Source organism: Pithys albifrons, chromosome 1 (assembly GCF_047495875.1).
Source record: "Pithys albifrons albifrons isolate INPA30051 chromosome 1, PitAlb_v1, whole genome shotgun sequence".
NCBI lineage: Eukaryota > Metazoa > Chordata > Aves > Passeriformes > Thamnophilidae > Pithys > Pithys albifrons.
This window is the reverse complement of record NC_092458.1, coordinates 44,023,846-44,042,259: the sequence shown is the minus strand read 5'-3', so window position 1 is coordinate 44,042,259 and position 18,414 is coordinate 44,023,846. Positions and strand designations below refer to the sequence as shown.

Here is an 18,414-nt window from a genome sequence, read left to right as displayed (position 1 = left end):
CCCAGGCTCGCCCGTCACGCCTCAGCAGGGACAGGCTGCGTATTTCTCACAGCACAACCCGCTTCCAATGCCGGACTATTGGTGTTGTGCCCAAAGTGTGGCTGGCAGGGATTCAGGGCAGGACATCCCACTGATCCGTGCGGTGTGGTGGGTGGGTGGGGAGCCGGAGGGTTGGTACAAGGTCGTGGTTCCCCCTGCTGTGGGAACCAGATAGGAGCATGGCAGCTGGAAGGGCAGTGAGCAGGTGCATTGATAATCAGTGCCACCTCTTTGACTCGCTCAGGGAAAATGAGGAGAAACTGAGGGGAATGGGGAAGGGGAGAGAAAAACTTTTTATTTATTGTGTGTGGGGTTTGTTTGTTCCTCTGGAGGGAGAAAACTTGCAGGGGGCTGGAGTTTTCTTTCTATGATGAGAAATGGCCAGAGGCAAACTTGAAGCAGGATGAACTTTTCCATTTCCCTGAAACATAAAAAATATTTCTAAAGGCTGAAAAGTTTCTGAAATGCATGAGGACCTGGTTTGGGTGAGATGTGCCAGGCCTAAGTACACTAAAATAGGTGCAGCCTTTGCTGGGAGCTGCTTGGCTCTCATGTGTTGAGGACTTAAACTTTTTACTTCCAAATTAAGACAGGGACACACTGCATCTGCCTGCATTCATGTGACTTGAACTGTTGTATCAGATCTATGTTTAATTTTTTAGTTGAAGCTCAGGAGAAAATTCATTAGACCAGAAATGAGTACTCTTCAGCAAAGCCAGGGCTTCAGGCATTAACAAATTGCTTGTGATATTTCTTGACAAGAAAACAGTGTATATCCCTTGGCTACCACCTTTATAGGAAGTTTCCCAAAGTCTTTGTACCAAACAGTTTAAAAAGCCATGATTTCTGTGAAATACAGGTGATTTTTGGGTAGGTGATAATAGTTTCCCTAAAATGCTATTGGAAAAAAGCCAATACATCACATGGATGGTCAATTTTAATAATTGTAAATTTACTGAGCACTTCTTGATTATATAGAAATGTTTATGTGATCTTCATGTCATTGAAGTTTTTCTTCGAGATTCAGAAGAGCACAGATTAAAATGTACTGGAAACAGATCAAAGCATCTTTGGTTAAAACTATTAGAATGAAAAGAATGTTGGAAACATTTCCACCCCTTTAGGCTGCCATCAGCTATCCTTACTGTAGAGGAATTTTCTCTCTGGAATGCATAAACTTGAGCTCGCATCTTTCCTACTGTTGAAAATTTATTTTTTTCCCTCTAATGCTAATAATGGTACAAAATTAAAAATATCTAAATATTTACAAGAACGGAAAGGTGTACATTTTTAGAGCAAACAGACTTCATATAGTCTTGTTTGCTAATTAAAACTATCTTCATTTTTGATAGTGACTATGAGACAATTTTATTGTTTAAACTTGTGAAGGTCTTTCCTCCTTTTGGTTTGCAAGAAGTGTTTTTTTAATAGATATTCTGATGAACCACTGGACCTATTCAGACAAGCCTGGGTTGCCTTCATTTTTTCAAGTCTTGAAAGTCAGATTGTAATAAATATTTTTAAGAGAAGAAGTATCTCAATTGGCAGTGAACAGGCTGATGCAGAAATCATTGAGTACAGAATACTTTTTTTTTCATCTACTGTGATTTTCAACACATGCTTACAAACCTCATCTTTGATGTCGCTGGTCATTGTCACAGGGCTGCATCTATGCTGCTTCAAAAGAGAAAGTCAAAACTTGGCATCAAGGCCAAGAGACAGACACATATCCACGCTACCACAGCCGTGCTTCTTAAACATTTGCAAATTTTCTGGCACCTCAGTCTTGGAGAGAGAAAATACAACACAAGCCCAGAGAATATTAGCAACTAGGCAAACATGAATGATGAGTTCAAGCCTTTCATTCCTTCTCTGGCCTTCTTTCCTTTGACAGTATGGACATATCTACAATGAATTGAAACAGATAATTTCAGACACAATTTGATTTACAGTCAGATATACATTCTTAGATTGAATTTTATCTTTGCAGTGCAGCACTTTTCTTTCATGAGAAAAATGTATTTAAAAAGTCAGTCTTGGCCATTGTCATTTAAAATAAATGTTTTGCGCTTTTTTGTGATTTTTTCTTCCACTCAGTGTAGCTATAATGCTTCCATGTTCACACAGCATGTGAGTGTGCATGTCTGTCTGTCTCTCCCAATAGCCTTTGAAATCTTACACTAATTTTAGTTAAATGTGACATAAAGATATAGATCTTAAAGATATTGCTTTTATTAAAGCTCAATAAAACTAAGTAGCTCATTAGAAAAGAAACTATGTTAATTCTCCCACTGAGGAAAAAGCTTCAGAGGGAGTCTGACATTTTGAGTGACATGAAAATCCACATTTGTTGAGTTGGGTGTAGTTGGAGGACCATGTGGTCAACTCAAGGTTAGCTTGCATTCAAAATTTGCATCCTGCCACAAATCTGCAAATATGAACCCCACAGACAATATCCCAGGAAACAGGATTCATTAGTTTGACTTTTCTGGGATTACTGTGGTATGCAAAATTCATAATTCCTTTATGAGATCTGTGACATTTGTTTACATCAAAATATATGAAGCTCTTCCATATTAAGGATGAAACTTATTTAGTTTGGTAAACTGGCTTCTGCAGCCTCTTCAGTGTTGAAGCCACAAACTTATCAAGGAAACAATCTGCACTAAATGGGTGTAGTATCTGAAAATTCAATCTGTGCTAAACTTTTACATATGTCAACCTTTGTAATAGTACTGTAGGTTTCCAAAGTTATTTTACATGTTCCTCTTCAAGACTTGTTTCTCTGCATTTGCAGACAAGAAGAGCCCCTCTGTTGCAATTAAAAGCAAACAACAGGCCACTCATGATATCAACAAACGACGGACCCTTTTGCAAGATAACAGCTGGATAAAGAAGAGGCCTGAAGAGGAAAGGTAAGAAAAACATAAAATGCATTTCTTCTGTATTTAGTTCAGCATGCTATGTACATTTTCTTGGATTGTCTACTTTTTCATGGATGGTATCAACCAGAATTAGATGAATTAAATTTATTATTTATTAATCTTGGTGAGGTATTGATTGCTTTTTTGGAAGTAGTAGTTTGCTGAATATTCACTGACTATGTTTTTCCCTGGGACTTCTAAGTGTTGAGTATTTAATGAGATGTCAGGCCTATGCTCTACAAGAAAAAATCCCCATTTCACATATTTAGGTTGCAAGACTGTGATATGACTTTTTCTTTTTACAACTATGAAGACTATAAATATTGGCTAGTTTTTTTAAGGAGCTGAAGTCAGAAGCATTTTAGGTTTACTCTAATGCAAACTAGGACTTGCATTACAGCGAAACAGCAGCTTGAGGCCATGCCCTCATTATATGGCCCATGAAGAGCTTGTAGGAAGAGAAAATTCTTACTCCAAAATGTCTGAAGTCTTCAACTGCAGAGGTCTATAGCTGGTACAATTACAGTGGTAGTGGATGGCTGTGAAATGATTGAAGACAGAAGTCTTGCCAAGAAAAATATCTATTTTTAATACTAAATTATTAACTAACTATTGTTTTTCTTTCACTTGAAGTGCTGATGAAAACTATGGAAGGGCTGTGCTTAATCAATACAAATCCCAAGATAGCCTACACAGGTATGGTAGACTATCTTAATCCCTTTCTAATGATATTACCAAAGAAATATGACTATCTTTTTATTATATCCTGCTTATAGCAAGAGCTTCTTTGTTCAAATTTAGTCTATATATATTTCCTCTGTAAATTCAACTCCAGTGTCAATTATTGTTAAGTTGATCACTGCAGTGAATGTAGGGTTGGATCTGTTGACACCTGGATGGTCTGAAATCCTGTATGATACCTTAATTTGAGATCTAGATATTGTTTTATTGATGGGGAGCTGTTTAATAAAAGCAGTGACCAAAGTGGCATTTCTAACTGGTTTTTCTACAGCAGTAGCACAAATGAAAAGGAAGATCAGAGAGCTGTGCTTGGACGATACAGATCTGATACCACCTTGGACAGGTAGGACTTTTTTCTGGAGGTTGTATATTTTGTTATTCTCATACCTGTGAAAAGTCTTAAAAATGAAAGCAGTTTTATGTGGGTTTTTTTAAAAGTTTTGTTATTTATTAAGCATCTCAGTAAAAGACTTTGAATGATTTTTGCAAGATTTTTCAATGAGACAAGTGGAAATGTGATTTGAGAAAAGGTTCTTTTGACATCTTGTTCTTCTTTTTCTGTACCAATTTCTGTGTATTCTTGTCCTCATAAATGTAAGTATCTTTTCACAGATGATACAGCTCTTCAAACTATAAACCAAAGTCCTATCTCCAATAGTTAAGCACATGTTTAAACTCCTTGTTTTTTTCAAATCCTCTCTGCCACTTTATACCATGATCAGTACAAATATCAGAATCCTATGCTTGTCATACAAGTGCTTAATTTGGATATTATGTTCAACCCTGACCTCTGTTAAGACATGACCATGCCTGTGTTGGCAGATTCTTTCTGCATTGCATTTTCAAAATCCAGGCCCATTAACATCTGGCATCCAAAACATGCTGAGGCTACAGATACCTGCACTTACGCACACACTGTGGAAAAAGTGCACTTGTTTGGTTGTTTCTTAGCACTGTGTTATTTCATTTCATGATACTTCTCTCAGAAGAAACTGGGCAAAATTATTACATACAATTTACCTTCTCCACAGAAGGCTGGAAAAGATTAGGCTACAGACCTGTGTGGTGTGATCACCCTGCCTATTCTTCTACAGCCCAGTGAATCCTGCTCTATTTGTTCTTGCATCATGAGAAAGCCATTCTGTAACTTCAGTTTACCTATTGCTTTTCTCCGTATCTTTTATATTTCCATTAGTCTTTTTGATCTGGGGATCTAAATCCCAATGCACATATTTAAGATGTGTGCACATCTTGTATGTACACAGAGGAGTATAACAATTACTTCTGGTGCACTTGCTATTCCCTTCCTTGTACTTCATAACATTGAATTTGCTCTTTTGAGTGCTACTGAAAATAGAATTTTAATTTTCATAACATTATCTGTATAATTCCAAGATTTCTTTCCTTAGTAATAATAGCTGGTTCAGAGATCAATTGTTTTTCTTGGCAGGCATTACTTTGCATCTAAGAAAACTGAATGTCATCTGCCATTTTAGAAATCTGACATGTTAGCAGATGTCTTCTGAAAACTTTGCCAGTCAGCATTTGTTTTGACTGTCATGAATCAATGGCATTTGAATGCAACATCATCTCACTCTTCTTTTCCACATAATTCATGAACATATGGAAAAACACAGGTCTTGCACAGATCTCTGCTTCCACTCTGTAAACTCGCCATTTCTTTCAAACCTTTGTTTCATATTTTTAAGCAGTTATTTATGAAAGGAAGGACCTTCTCTGTTACCAATAGGAGACCAGTTTATTTAAGGGCACTTAAAGCAAATTTCTATGAAGCTTTTGAGAAATTCAAGTAGAATATATCAGCTATATCACACATCAACATGCTTATTGACTTCAAAACCATTTTTAAGGCATCAAACTCTGATTACTAATTTAGAAGTCATATGACAGTTCCAGTTTCTACAGTGTCACTGAAGAGCACTGTCCTTTCATACTCTGTATCTTTTCGTGTTATGCTGATATTAAAATGTCTGAATTACTCGAGATTGTAAGCTGATATACAATCTGTGTTTTCATATACACAAATATCTAACATAAAGGGTTCTTTAACTGATGACAGAGAATACAAAGAAATGATTATAGGTGTGCCTATAAATTCTGATAACTAGTGCACAATATGTCCCTAAACAGAGTTAATAATGATGTTTCTACCTTGAAATTGTCACCATGAGGAAGCTGTGGTCAAGTTGTTTATTTTTCAGTCATCAAAGGTGTTCTCAAAACTCTGGAATATAGCCATTTCAGGAAGAATTTGTGTGTACCTGTTGCCAGAAGGCAGTTCAGTAAGGGGTTACCACATGTTCTGTAACTCCTCAAATTTGCAACCTAAGGCATAACAGGGTTTGGTGATGTATTTTCTCTTAGCACCTTCTTTATGGGTGAATTTGGTACTTTTCCCTCCTCTGTGAAGGATGTTCTTCACTCAGTACAATTCCCTTATCTTCTTATAAATAATTTCTGTCAAGCATAGCAATAGTATGGAAGTCTCCAAGCTTGGAACTGACCCGTTTGCAAAACAGATATATATATACACATATATATACATTTACATATACATATATATATATATACATATATAATATATATACACATATATATACACATATATACACATACACATATATATACACATATATACACATACACATATATATACATATATATACACATATACATACATGTATATATACACATATATACATACATACATAAATATATATATCATTCTTCAAATGTAAAAGGCAGATCTGAAAACAGGGGATGTGTCCAGAATGTAGAAAAATGTCAAAAGGACTGCTCCTAGTAGGTGCTTCTAGAGAAAAAAATGCATTGATATTGAAGATATGTTGAATTGGAGAACTGTTTACAGAATTATGTCATGTTGTCTTTATGGAAAATCATTTTTGCCTAGCTAAAGTTCTGTAAAATGACAGAAGAATGCATGCAATTGCACCATTGTCTGCAAGCACAAGAAAACACTGAATCCTCTTAAGATGTTTCCAGAAATCCATAGATTGATGGCAGTAGATGCAAGTGTACTTGTACTGGCATGTAGATCTACACTACTTCTAACTCAGACAATTGCATTGTGCAGATGACCACAGACAGCCTTTCTGGATGAGTGGAAACATTTTATTTATCCTTTTATTTCTGTTATTATTAGCAACTAACTAAATATTTGACAAAAGATGGGAGAAAAACTTAAGTCAGATAGTGCTGAAAGTTACATTGCTATTTTTCCAAGTACTGAATGCTGCTGAGTCCAAAATAACTTCCAGAAACACTGAATTCTAACTACATTTAAAGGAATGAGGTGTCAATAGGTGGGACTGAAGAAAATGAGACACTTTCATTGTAAGCTTTATTAATAATATAAGCCTTTGGAATGGTAGAAATTATTAGGAAAGGACCAGAGAGGAAACCAGAAACCACTTTGGTATGTGGTATGAACCTGTTTTGAAGACCTTGAACACTGCATGCATCTTTTCACTTATGTGAAGAAACACTAGAACCACCAAAAAAAAGAAAAATTAAAGAAGAAGGTGAGAAAAGATAGAATAGCTTTCATATGCAGAATGTCTGAGGAGACAAAGAGTCCTCAGCTTGGAAAAGAGTAACACAGAGAAAGTGAGTAAGGAAGAAATATTTTCTCTTGCAATGTAAGGATCAGGAGATACTCTATAAATGTTTGGATAATGATTTAAGAAAAAAATAAAGAAGAAAGAAAGAGAACATTTGTTTTCATGCATATGTTAATTGTAGGAGTCACTACCACTGTGGAGACCAGAAATGTAAATTGATTCAATAAAAACAGTACATAGGTTGAACCATTGATCCAGAGGTGTCTGTTGGAGACACCTGGGCATGAACAGAGAGAATATTCTTTGACTGCTTATCAGAAGCTGAAAAGTTGAACAAGAAGTTAACAGTTAACACTTTTTTATTTTCAAAGCTTCTGCTCCAGCGGGCAGCAACGGATCAGGAAGGCAGATAGAACCTTTAAGACCTTAAAATGAGGAAATACAAAACTATGTAAAGCATTGTGCTAAAATTTTGAAAATATGCGATGAAATGTGAAAGAAATGCTGTTTGTGAGAAGGAACGCTCGGGTTTGCATCCGTAGCAAGTCAGCAAGTTTGGTGAGACCTCTAGTGATCTTCCGAGCAACTGCAACTGCTGTCGCAGTCAGAAGCTGCCCTGACATGTGATGGTTGTTTGCACAATTAAATTTGATTTGCAAAAAGCACAGAGCACGTACTGGTGCAGATAATGTCCCACAACCCCCTGGAAGGCTTTTAATTAAAAACAACAGATTCTGTACTGCTTGGCTGAAGGCAGAATACAAAAGGTTTTTATACATAACATTAGATTATAGTTCCAAGATTAGTTCTTTTGCATCTATAGCTCCAGTTCATAGATAGAAATGGATAACTAAAATTAAGGAATTTCTATATGTAAATAAGTTGTAGCTGATTTAATGAAGTATTTAAGATAACCCTTTCAATTCAGCATTTGTCATCTATTTCAATGTACATCACTTTACATTTGAGCTTTTGGGAGTCCCCGTGTTCTTACTAACGGGTATTTCATATATGGGAAGAAAGGCAGGGTAAAATAAGAACCTAATCTGCTTTAGCTAGGATAGCTACATGGTGCTTTCTGTGAAGATTCTGAAGGGTTTTAGGCAACAACTGTAGAATCCATAATAGGCTTGAAAAATCACGTGGTTGTTTCTTCATGTAAATTTCATGGCTTAATTCAAACACAAATAATCTAACTTTTTGGATAGAAGTTGCTCCTATAGGTCATTAAAAGGCTTTGTCAGGGATTTGACATCAGAATATTTTCACATCACATTGATCTTGAAAATCTGTAAAGAAAACAAGACTGTCACATCTCTCAAGGCACTAGTTCCATGTGTACTACTTAACTGAAGATTGCGTTCTTTCTAGTATTTAGATCTAACTCAAAGCAATAAATAAATTGTAATAAATTGTAATAAATTGTTAGCAACAGTGAGGCTTAATACTGCCTGCCTATTATTGTTTCACATCACCTTTGAAAAGTCTTTTTCAGTGAGCTACTGAGACTCTTCAGATAAGGCACCAAATTTATATAATTTCAGCTTCTATTCTGTACCAATTTTTCATAATGGGGAATTTTTTTATCTGTACGCAGGGCAAAATGATACTCCATCTTTTAATTTTATTGGAACTGAGTTTAAAAAACACTCAGAGTGGGTATTTTAAATAATTTCTGTGTTTCTGACAGAATTTCAGCCAGAAGTGATATTGATAAAGTAAATGACACCCCAACTATGAATGATAAGCAAAACAACAGGTATGACTTTTGGAAATGTTATCATCTGTGTATTAGATATTATAATTTATCATGCATTATCATCCACTTATTATGTATTATAATTTATCATTTATCATTTATTATGCATTATCATCTGAGTATTATATATTTTCATAACTTTAGAATACATGTACATACCAAGAATATATAGAGAAATTATTTGTACAGCATATGTTTCTAATAGTTTCCTTCATTGCACCACCTGACATCTGGAATGTAGACATCTATATCTAGATTACCATAGACTTTTTGTAGCTGGTGAGGAGAAAAAAGGTCTTTTGAAGGACAATTCACCTGATGTTTCTTAGATACTTTTTTTACAGTAAAAAGACTTTTCCTTAAAAGAGCCTTTCTTCACACAGATTAAAAGAGAGATGAGCTCAGAATACACATTTGCTCAGCACAGTGATTATTTAATAATTACAGTATTTTGAATACCAAAAGAAGAAAGAATAAGAGTGTTTTAAAAAGTGTGGGTATGTTCTAGAGCTCTAGTTTTCTTTGCATAACGTCAACCAAATAGAATACATAATTCTGAGGAAGAACTGCATGAAAAAATTCTAAATATTGTTTCCAGTGGAAAATGCCAGTGTCCATTGCTAATGAAAAACTTGAGTATCAAAACATTAAAAAAAAAATTTGACAGGCTAACTGATTTTTCCAGTGGAAAACTTTTCTTTTGTCAGAAGGTCAGTCTTTTGTTTAAAATAGTTTTAATTGAAAATAAATTAGCACAACTTTTTTGACATATTATTATTAAAAAAGTTTTTATTGTTTACTTAATATAAGTAATATGATTACACAACACAGAAAAATATTTTCCGAAGAACTTACAGTTACTGGCTAGCTGAAATTTTTATTAATGTGAGGAAAATCAGAAGAGCTCAGCCACTATACTTGTAAATGTAAAGGGACAAATACATCACTTTGTGCCTTTATGAATGTAAACAGAGTTCTATCAGTAATAAATTGCACAGAATATACTTGTTAGAGGGCACAGCAATTAAAAGTCATCTTGTGAAGAGCTGAGATATTACTTTGAAGGGCAAATGAGTATCTCTGGCATTTAAAGTTCAAGAGAGGTCATTCTTTCAAATTATGATTTTGCACCATTATGCTGTAAATCATGGTGATGATGACATCATATAAACTGGATTTTATGCTATTTTGCCTGGAGATGGTTTCTTAACAGACCAACCATGAACCCTGAAATGGGACTTAAGTGAGAACTTTAATAGTGTATATTTTTTCCTGCCAGAAAGCAATAAAATGATTTGTAAAGCTCTAAAGCTCTATAGTTCAGTTACTATCATTAAGAATTGCAGATGACATGACAATAACTTTTTGATATATTTTATGAGAAAAATCACTGGCTTGTGTATTACATAGAATTATGAGGAATGCCATCTCCTTTACAAGTGTATCATAAGATAGAGCAGCTTACTTGAACAAGAAACATTAAATTTAAAGTGTGACAAATAAGGATTTTAAATATTATACAGGTTGGAGCCTAAAGTGTAGGTACAGATGTCAACATCAGAATCCCTTAAGGTGTCCCAAATTTTGCATTCTATGAGGTATTCCCAAAATTTCATTTGGCATGTATAAACAGTTATACCACTTACCACACAGAGTTGTATGATCCTGAGAGTATAAAAATGAGTTCTTACAATTGATTTTTTAATAATTTAAAATGATACTCCTATTAATATTAATGAATTAATTATATTTCCTTAACAGACAGTCTTGGACTCCTAATGCAGCACCCACAAACACTGCTGCCACTTCTTCAATCAAGAAAAAAAGGTATTCATTGCCACCATTACCTGGTTGCTAGAAGATACATAGCACTGTGTTTAGCCTCAGTAATTTACCACAATTACATAAAAAAAATACCAACTTCCTTCTTCAGCACACTCACACTCCTCAGCCAGCATCAAGAACTAAACTTTTGAATGCTCTGGCTTTTTCCTTGGGAGTTACAAGGTTATCTCTGCAGAGTCAGTTTTGTGACCCCAGTGGACACAGCACAGTGCTAACTCTTTGCTGCAGCCCCTATGCCTTTTCAGTGTCTAAATTTAAAGCATTGTAGCCCACTGGAACTGTGAAGTCTCTCATGCTAAACTTCACCCTGTGCTGTAGCAGTATATATGAAGCACAGTTTTCTAAATGATACACATCTACCTCTAAAAGTCTGGATTTCAGATTGTATTACGTGGGCAAGAATAAAAACAGGGTGTAGAACAAAGTAAATTTTGTATTTAAAATGTACTGCTGGTGATAGCCATATTTTTTGCATCCTTCCCAGCTGCAAATTCTGTTAATTTTTTATGTTCTATTTCATATTTCATGCATAAAAAATGCAATCAATAGAATTATGAAGGTAGAAGTTAAAATGCCATCATTTTTAGATAAATAGCCCTGCGTATTTGGTGGAAGCTTATGGTGTTTTCAGTCCAGTAGTACTCTTCAGGCTCTTTGAAGATATGGAAGGCCATCAGTGAACTGCAGTTCTCGTGCAATTGGTTTTTCCTCACACACAATTGGAGGATTGATAGTTTTGAGGGGATAGAAAAAGGAACTGAAAGTGTTTGGTGCTTGTGCTGTTTATGTGACCTGTAAAGGTTGAATGTGTTCCTTGGGTTGATACTTGACACCCTGTCCTTTGTGCATTTTATTTTGTTGTTCTTTCCATGACTGATCCATTTATTTGTACTATTCAGATTGCAGAAAAGATCACCTAGAGCCATAGAATAATTTTTTACAATAATAATTAAAATTACTGTATTATTTCCTATTTCATTCTGTTGTATGTAAAAAAATGGCCTAAAAAGTATCTACATGCAGTTTTTCAAAATACTGACAATTTCAGAAAAAATTAAGGTATTTTTAACACCACTTTTGACATTCCAACATTCACAGTATGCTGTTCAGCCCCACAGCATTAAGCCTATGCTCAAAAATTTGTTAATATTGACAGGCAATCTTGGATGCCTCCCCCGGTTTTGAGTAGTAAGACCACAACACAAGCGGTGGAAACCAAGCAGTAAGTATGAAGGATTGCAAGTTATTTCCTAAATCTTGGCTGGAGCTAATTTGGTGAGTGAGACAACAGGGCAATTCTTTGATGGACTGAGTTTGCTGCATAAGATGCCATGTGAAGATAAAGCATTCCATGCCTAAGTACTTGTTTGGGCTCTTAGCAGCCTGATACCCAGCATGACTGAGGTCTGAGTATATGAAGTGCCAGCAACTTGAGGTTACATAAGTGCTCCCAAATGATCCTCTCATGCTTGCATGCTTTTTCATGTTTCACTTTGGACTACTGCAGTTAATTCTCCTCAAGGCAAATCTGATAAAGAGACTAGCCATAAGAACAAGAATCTATTGGTGCTATTTGGGTTAACAGACAGGGGCTAACCCTTGGCCCTTTTCGTTAACAATATGAACAAAATTTCAAGATCTGCTTAATCACTTGTCAGTTAAGTGTCTAAGAAATAGTTTAGAAGAAAACATCAGGATAAATTTACTTGCAGATGGACATTTAGTGGTCATTTCTGAAGTTGTGATTGCTTTCTGGCAGATTAGAAAGAGAACGGAAAGCATTTCTTCTGCCCTTATGTAAAAGCAGAATATGGATTATTCAAAATATTAATGAATGAACTTCCATGATATTCTTTGCTTAAATCCCCAACTGTCTGCAGTAGGCCTGCCATTTCCCTAGTTTTAATCTAAGAACTTCCAACACAAGTCTCATGCAGAGCAACAATGAGAAATAAATGAACCAGAAATGCATGGATACATTGTTATGTTAGGTATAACCCTTGGTAGACTATCATTCAGAGAGTTTGTGGAATCTCTGTCACCAGAAGATTTCAAGGTGAATCCTTAAAACCAAGTTTAGCAATTAATTTTAATCTTACATGTTTACTACTATCCATCTTCTTGGCCAACATTCCAAGTCACTCTCCACCAGCAGAATGATAGCTTGGAGATGCTGAGGCTTATTTTAAGTCAGTGCTTACTAGATGTTTTTAATATGCCCACTGTGATGAATTTACCTGGCTTCATTTCAGTGTCTTTCTAGATAATGGTATTTTTGAAAGCTTAGGATAAGATGCATCCTCCTATGCCATCCACACTGCTCCCAGTACGAAGCTGGGATTCCTGTATTGTTCTAAACACTAGTTATTCAGTTACTCCTCTAGTGTTATAGTTCACAGAGACTGAAATACAGGACTATTCTTTCTGAAGCTTTTATGACCCTTACTGGATCCTCTAACAACAATATCATCAAGGACAGTTGATTGAGCAGTGATGAGCATTTAATGATTAATTGATTTATCCTTTAAAAGCACTTTGAAGATATGAAAGCTATTTAAAATCGCAAATATTACTATAACTAATAATAGTCATGAAAGGAAAGCCTTTTACATGCCTGTGAGTTTCAGGAAATGAAGTGCCATGCATAGATGCTAACAAGCACAGTTTTAAAAGGTCACTATCAGTCTTAAAGACTGAGCAAAGAGCTGTCTTTTCTTCAAATTGGGGAATGGCTGGCAGTTCTGCTACCCTCAGGAAGTGAGTTCATCAATCATGGCTATGTGGGATATTTTGGTCAGAGTTATTTATATGCCAATATGATATATATGATAAACATGGTATGTAACTTCCAGAGTTCTCTGCCTCAGTTCCCAGCTGATTATGCACACTTTACAGAACATTTAAAAGAAATTGCAGTCAGAGCTAAGACTATAAGCAGCTCACTGGAATTGAGGTTTTTGGTTTGATTTGTATGCTGAAAACAAAACTGTTAATCAGAATGATTGACTGGAGAATGGCAACTGAAGAATGATTATCTTAGTAACGTATGAAGAGTATGATTAAAATTTACTAATATGTTACTTGACTTAAACATGTATTCTGCATTAAAAAATATATAATCTTGGAAGGAAGGAAAAGTAGAATTAATTGCTGTTGATTGATATAAATCATGTAAAGTGCTTTGATACCAGCATTTTGCTACTTGCTTTCTGAAATGGTTACTCTTTTCTTTCTCTAGGACCACTTCAGAAAATTCAGAGGTTCCAACAAGGTATGTTTTGCTTACTTTGCTTCTCAGTAGTTTTAGAAATGTAACACACTCCTGTGCATAAACCTTGAGTATCATTTTAGATTTATTTATAATACAAACTCTGCACAATTTATCTGGGAGGGTTCCCCTATAGTTCATGTCACAATGCATGAAGAAGACTTCCTTGTAGAAATGCAATTATTTTCACATGGTTTAGAACAGTTTATTGGATATTGATTCAAATTGAAAAAACAACTGTAACTGCATAAAAAAAAATTGAAAACTGCTTCACAATTTTAGCCCCACAGTTACATATGTTGCTAATACAAATATTCTTTTATATTCAACTGATGCCCTAAGGACAGAATGAAAGACACTGTGAGCAAAGTGAAGAAAAAGGAAGTGGTAAATTCAGATTTGCAAAGGCTTGTAATAGATGGCATTAACATAAGATGAATAGATGTAAAGTTCTCTAAACTTATTTGAGTGCCTGCAAAGGTTGCTCTAATTTAAGAAAATTAATTAAACAAATTAATTAAATGTTCATTTCATATGGTTTAAATTAAGAAAATATTACTGAATCAACCTGCAATTTCACAGCTTATAATAAAGATGGCTACACGACTTGTCATGTTTTAGTTGCTATACTAATAGAAAAATTCTCTAAAGAAGCAGATAACTCTCATTAACTGCATCAGCCACCTTCTTCCTTACTTTTTAATTTCTTACAGTTTTAGTATTCCTGTAATGACCAATCTCATTGTTCACACAAATAAATAAAAAGAGGAAAGTGTAATTGTTCACTTATTTAGCTTTTAAAAAATCTGCACTTTGATAGTTAAGTAAAAGTTTTGTCTTTACTAAATAAGTAAAATTTATTTATTAGGTAAGAGAAAAAGATTTAGAAGTTCCTTTATTACCAAAATAATTTTGAAACTGTAAGGAAATGCCACTTAACTACTATATCCATAGTAGCTAGTCTTGGGATATTAATTTTTCAAAAGGTTCAGTAGATTCAGTAAGCTAGTGAGCAAAGGCATTACATGTAGCTCTTTATATATTTATATATATTTTAATATATGTATAATTCTTTATACAAATTTATATATATATATATAATATTAAAAATTCTCAAAGAAAATGTAAACTCATTGTGGTTATGCTTGTAAGAAATATAATATCTATAATGATAAACCATTTCTTAGAATCACAGAATGGTTTGGGTTGGAAGAGGATCTTGAAAATGCTCTAGTTCCAATCCCTCTGCTGTGGGCAGGGACATCTTCCACTAGACCAGGTTGCTCAGAGACACACTTGAACACTTCCAGGGATGGGGCACCCACAACTTCCCCAGGCAAATTGCTTCAGTGTTTCACCACCCCCACAGTAAAGAATTTTTTCCTAATATCTAACCTAAACCTACTCTTTTTGCACTGGAAACCATTCCCCCTTCTCCTGAAACTACAGGCTCTTGGAAATAGTCTTTTAAGAGATACAGTATCTTTTCAAATATCTTCTTGTACCTTAAGTACGTTTTCACCATTTCTGTTGCAGGGCTTCCCTTTCACCAGAACAGGTGACCCCTCAGAAACCAAAGACTGTTGTGGACGTTCAAGCTACAGCAAGGTAACATAAACAGCTATAATCAAAACCATATTTTGATTAGCACTGATGAATGTGATAGAAAGTACTCAATTTGTGTTATTACTATGTTTGATAGCTTGTTTGGACATATGTGTGATTAATGCAGCATTTATCTAGTCGTAAATATTGACCTAGAAGCACAAACTCTGAGTTCCATCTCATTTACTTGCTAAGCTATCTCAGATGTTACATTTTTTAATCTTTCAGTCTGTCTAGCCTGCATCTTAAAAAGCAGCACATATATAGTTGCTTCAAACATTTGGAAACAGAAATATTTGATTAGTATGGATTATACAGTGTATTTTCTTTGCTCTTCAATGCATTGTGGTATGGGTAGTAACTACTACATATATAAAAACACCTCAACATGTGCAGTGCAGTGTTAACATTTTAGATAGCAAAATCCCAACATATACCATTTAACGTGACAAAATTAGTATGTTTAAACAGATGGACTTGTTCTTGTGGTATGAGTTAGATGGCATATGTTAGCAAGTGTACAGAATACCACAAAACCTGTTGGTGGAAAAGACAGAGACTTCTTTTAACTAAAATTACAGGAAATTGTAAGGTTCTGTATTGATGGAGATGTTACACTTTTCAAAACAATTATCAATAATTGCCCCATCCCTGGCTGCAGTCAAGTCCATGCTGAATGGGTCTGTGAGCAAGCTGATTTAGTGAAGGTGTCCCTGCCCTTGGCAGTGGGGTTTGAACCAGATGATCTCTAAGTCCCCATCCAACCCAAGTCATTTTATGATTTTATGATTCTATAAACATGCAAAAAATTTTACTCCATGACCTTGAAGAGAATAAAATGCCTGAATATGAAATGAAAAACTGAAAGAATTAGAAACAGATTTCTAGATATGCATTGAGAATTACAATAGCTTATTTTGCAGTTTATACTTAAAAATATTAAATGGTTCAGTCACTAAAATTAATTATAATTATCTAATTTTAATTAATTAGATTCATAAATTTCAGTTTTGTGGGATCTGAAGCTATGGTCTATACTATTTGAAATTGTCTTCCCCTCCCCTAAAGTCCTCAGTATGTAAAACCAGCATAAAATTACTAAGGAAGCATCCAAAAGATGCTTGGCAGTGTAATCCCTAAAAAAAAAAAAAAGGCATTTTCCTGTCAACAAATGTAGGAGATCTTAGAGGACTAAATATGCCACCATATTAACTAGGGAAGTCATAGCCATTCTTCACTCCTAAAGGCTTGTTAAGGTCTTACTTAATCCTCACCCTCAATCAGTTCACATTCATCACCCCCTGGTTGCTCTCATTACCATATCAAGCTCCATATTCCTGTTCCTTCATTGGTGAAGAGCTGGAGGAATATTTTACTGGTCTACAAGTTTCTATGGCAACATTGCACTGCTATTTGTGTCAGTATATAAACTGTAAGTAGTCTGTAATCTTACTGGGCAAAATTCAGCCCTCTCTGCTGCTGCTGTAATTCTTTTACACTTGGCTGGTGCTTCAGATGTCATCCATCTGCTGCTGCTGTGTTAGCTTTACAAAACTACAGATTTTTGTTAAATTTACCCTAATGAAAAATGTATTAATCAGCTGTCAGCAGAAGTGCCTTTTTTCTATTAAAGATGTCATATAAATAGTACAGTTTTAGCAAAAATGGTTGTGTCACACAAAGAAAGTAAACAGTTACATGAAGAGTATATATAGAAACATCATTTTTTATTAGAATAATGTTTTTAACTTACATCCTTTAGCTTCCTATATCTTTACTTAGAATGGAAAGATTTTTAAGTCATGCTTGATTATTTATCTTTTGCTCAGAATTCTAATAGGGATGTTAACAGAATAATGAATTAATATCAGTATTACATAAGTGGAAAATGGCAATTGGCTTCCTATCAAACTGGTCAGTGATACAAGGAAAGTCTTTCAGAAGGGATTTACCTGGAAGGGATGCCAGATACTATCTCTTTGGGCTAAAATTGTGTCATTGTGTAGTGCCCCATGTAAGGCCTAATATTGGTTCTGTTAATGTAAAAAGCAAATTTGTGTTATTTTCTTGGACAACAGTTAGATGTGGCATCCATTTTAAAACACAGAGTATATGATAATGTATATAATTATCTCATATCTAGAGACATGGACATACGGACCTCCACACTTGGTTATGATCAACAGAACAGAATAGGCAGGTCATGACTAGTCAGGGCATTTATAGATACCCTAAACAGCATAAGTAGGCTAGGACCCAGAAAAAGTAAAGATAACTACTGTATAATAATTGTGCATTTTTCAGAGCACAATTGGTCAAATCAGGTCTATTGGTATCGTAAAAATGCGGCAGCAGATGAGCACTACACTGGCTACAGAGACATTTTTCTGATTTCTTCAGTGGGCCTTTTATTTGTTGCTTATGTGGTTCGTTTTGCATTTTATTTCCACTTCCAGGAAGATCCAAGATTCTCACTCTGCATTTTTCCACTATATAATTGTAGCAACCATTAACTGCAGGTGTTTAAAACCCTGCATTTTAAAAGACCCACGTTCAGTAGAAAATCTTGGCAAACTACTTCAAATATCTTGAGAGTGTTTAATAGTGCTTTAGTCACTTTCATTAATGATT

The 18,414-nt window shown here is 34.9% G+C and overlaps 1 protein-coding gene across 2 annotated transcripts in view; it reads left to right on the top strand.

Annotated features, from left to right (window-relative positions):
• SCEL (sciellin) overlaps positions 1–18,414 on the top strand; it is an 80,869-nt gene that overhangs the window by 39,236 nt on the left and 23,219 nt on the right. Inside the window, exons 4-11 of one of the 2 annotated variants that reach the window (XM_071549687.1) lie at positions 2,837–2,954; positions 3,597–3,659; positions 3,979–4,047; positions 8,997–9,065; positions 10,827–10,892; positions 12,067–12,132; positions 14,149–14,181; positions 15,715–15,786. In XM_071549687.1, the coding sequence (XP_071405788.1) occupies positions 2,837–2,954; positions 3,597–3,659; positions 3,979–4,047; positions 8,997–9,065; positions 10,827–10,892; positions 12,067–12,132; positions 14,149–14,181; positions 15,715–15,786 (556 nt within the window). Of the gene's footprint in view, positions 1–2,836; positions 2,955–3,596; positions 3,660–3,975; positions 4,048–8,996; positions 9,066–10,826; positions 10,893–12,066; positions 12,133–14,148; positions 14,182–15,714; positions 15,787–18,414 lie in introns of both variants that reach the window. The other variant, XM_071549679.1, reaches the window with a different exon arrangement.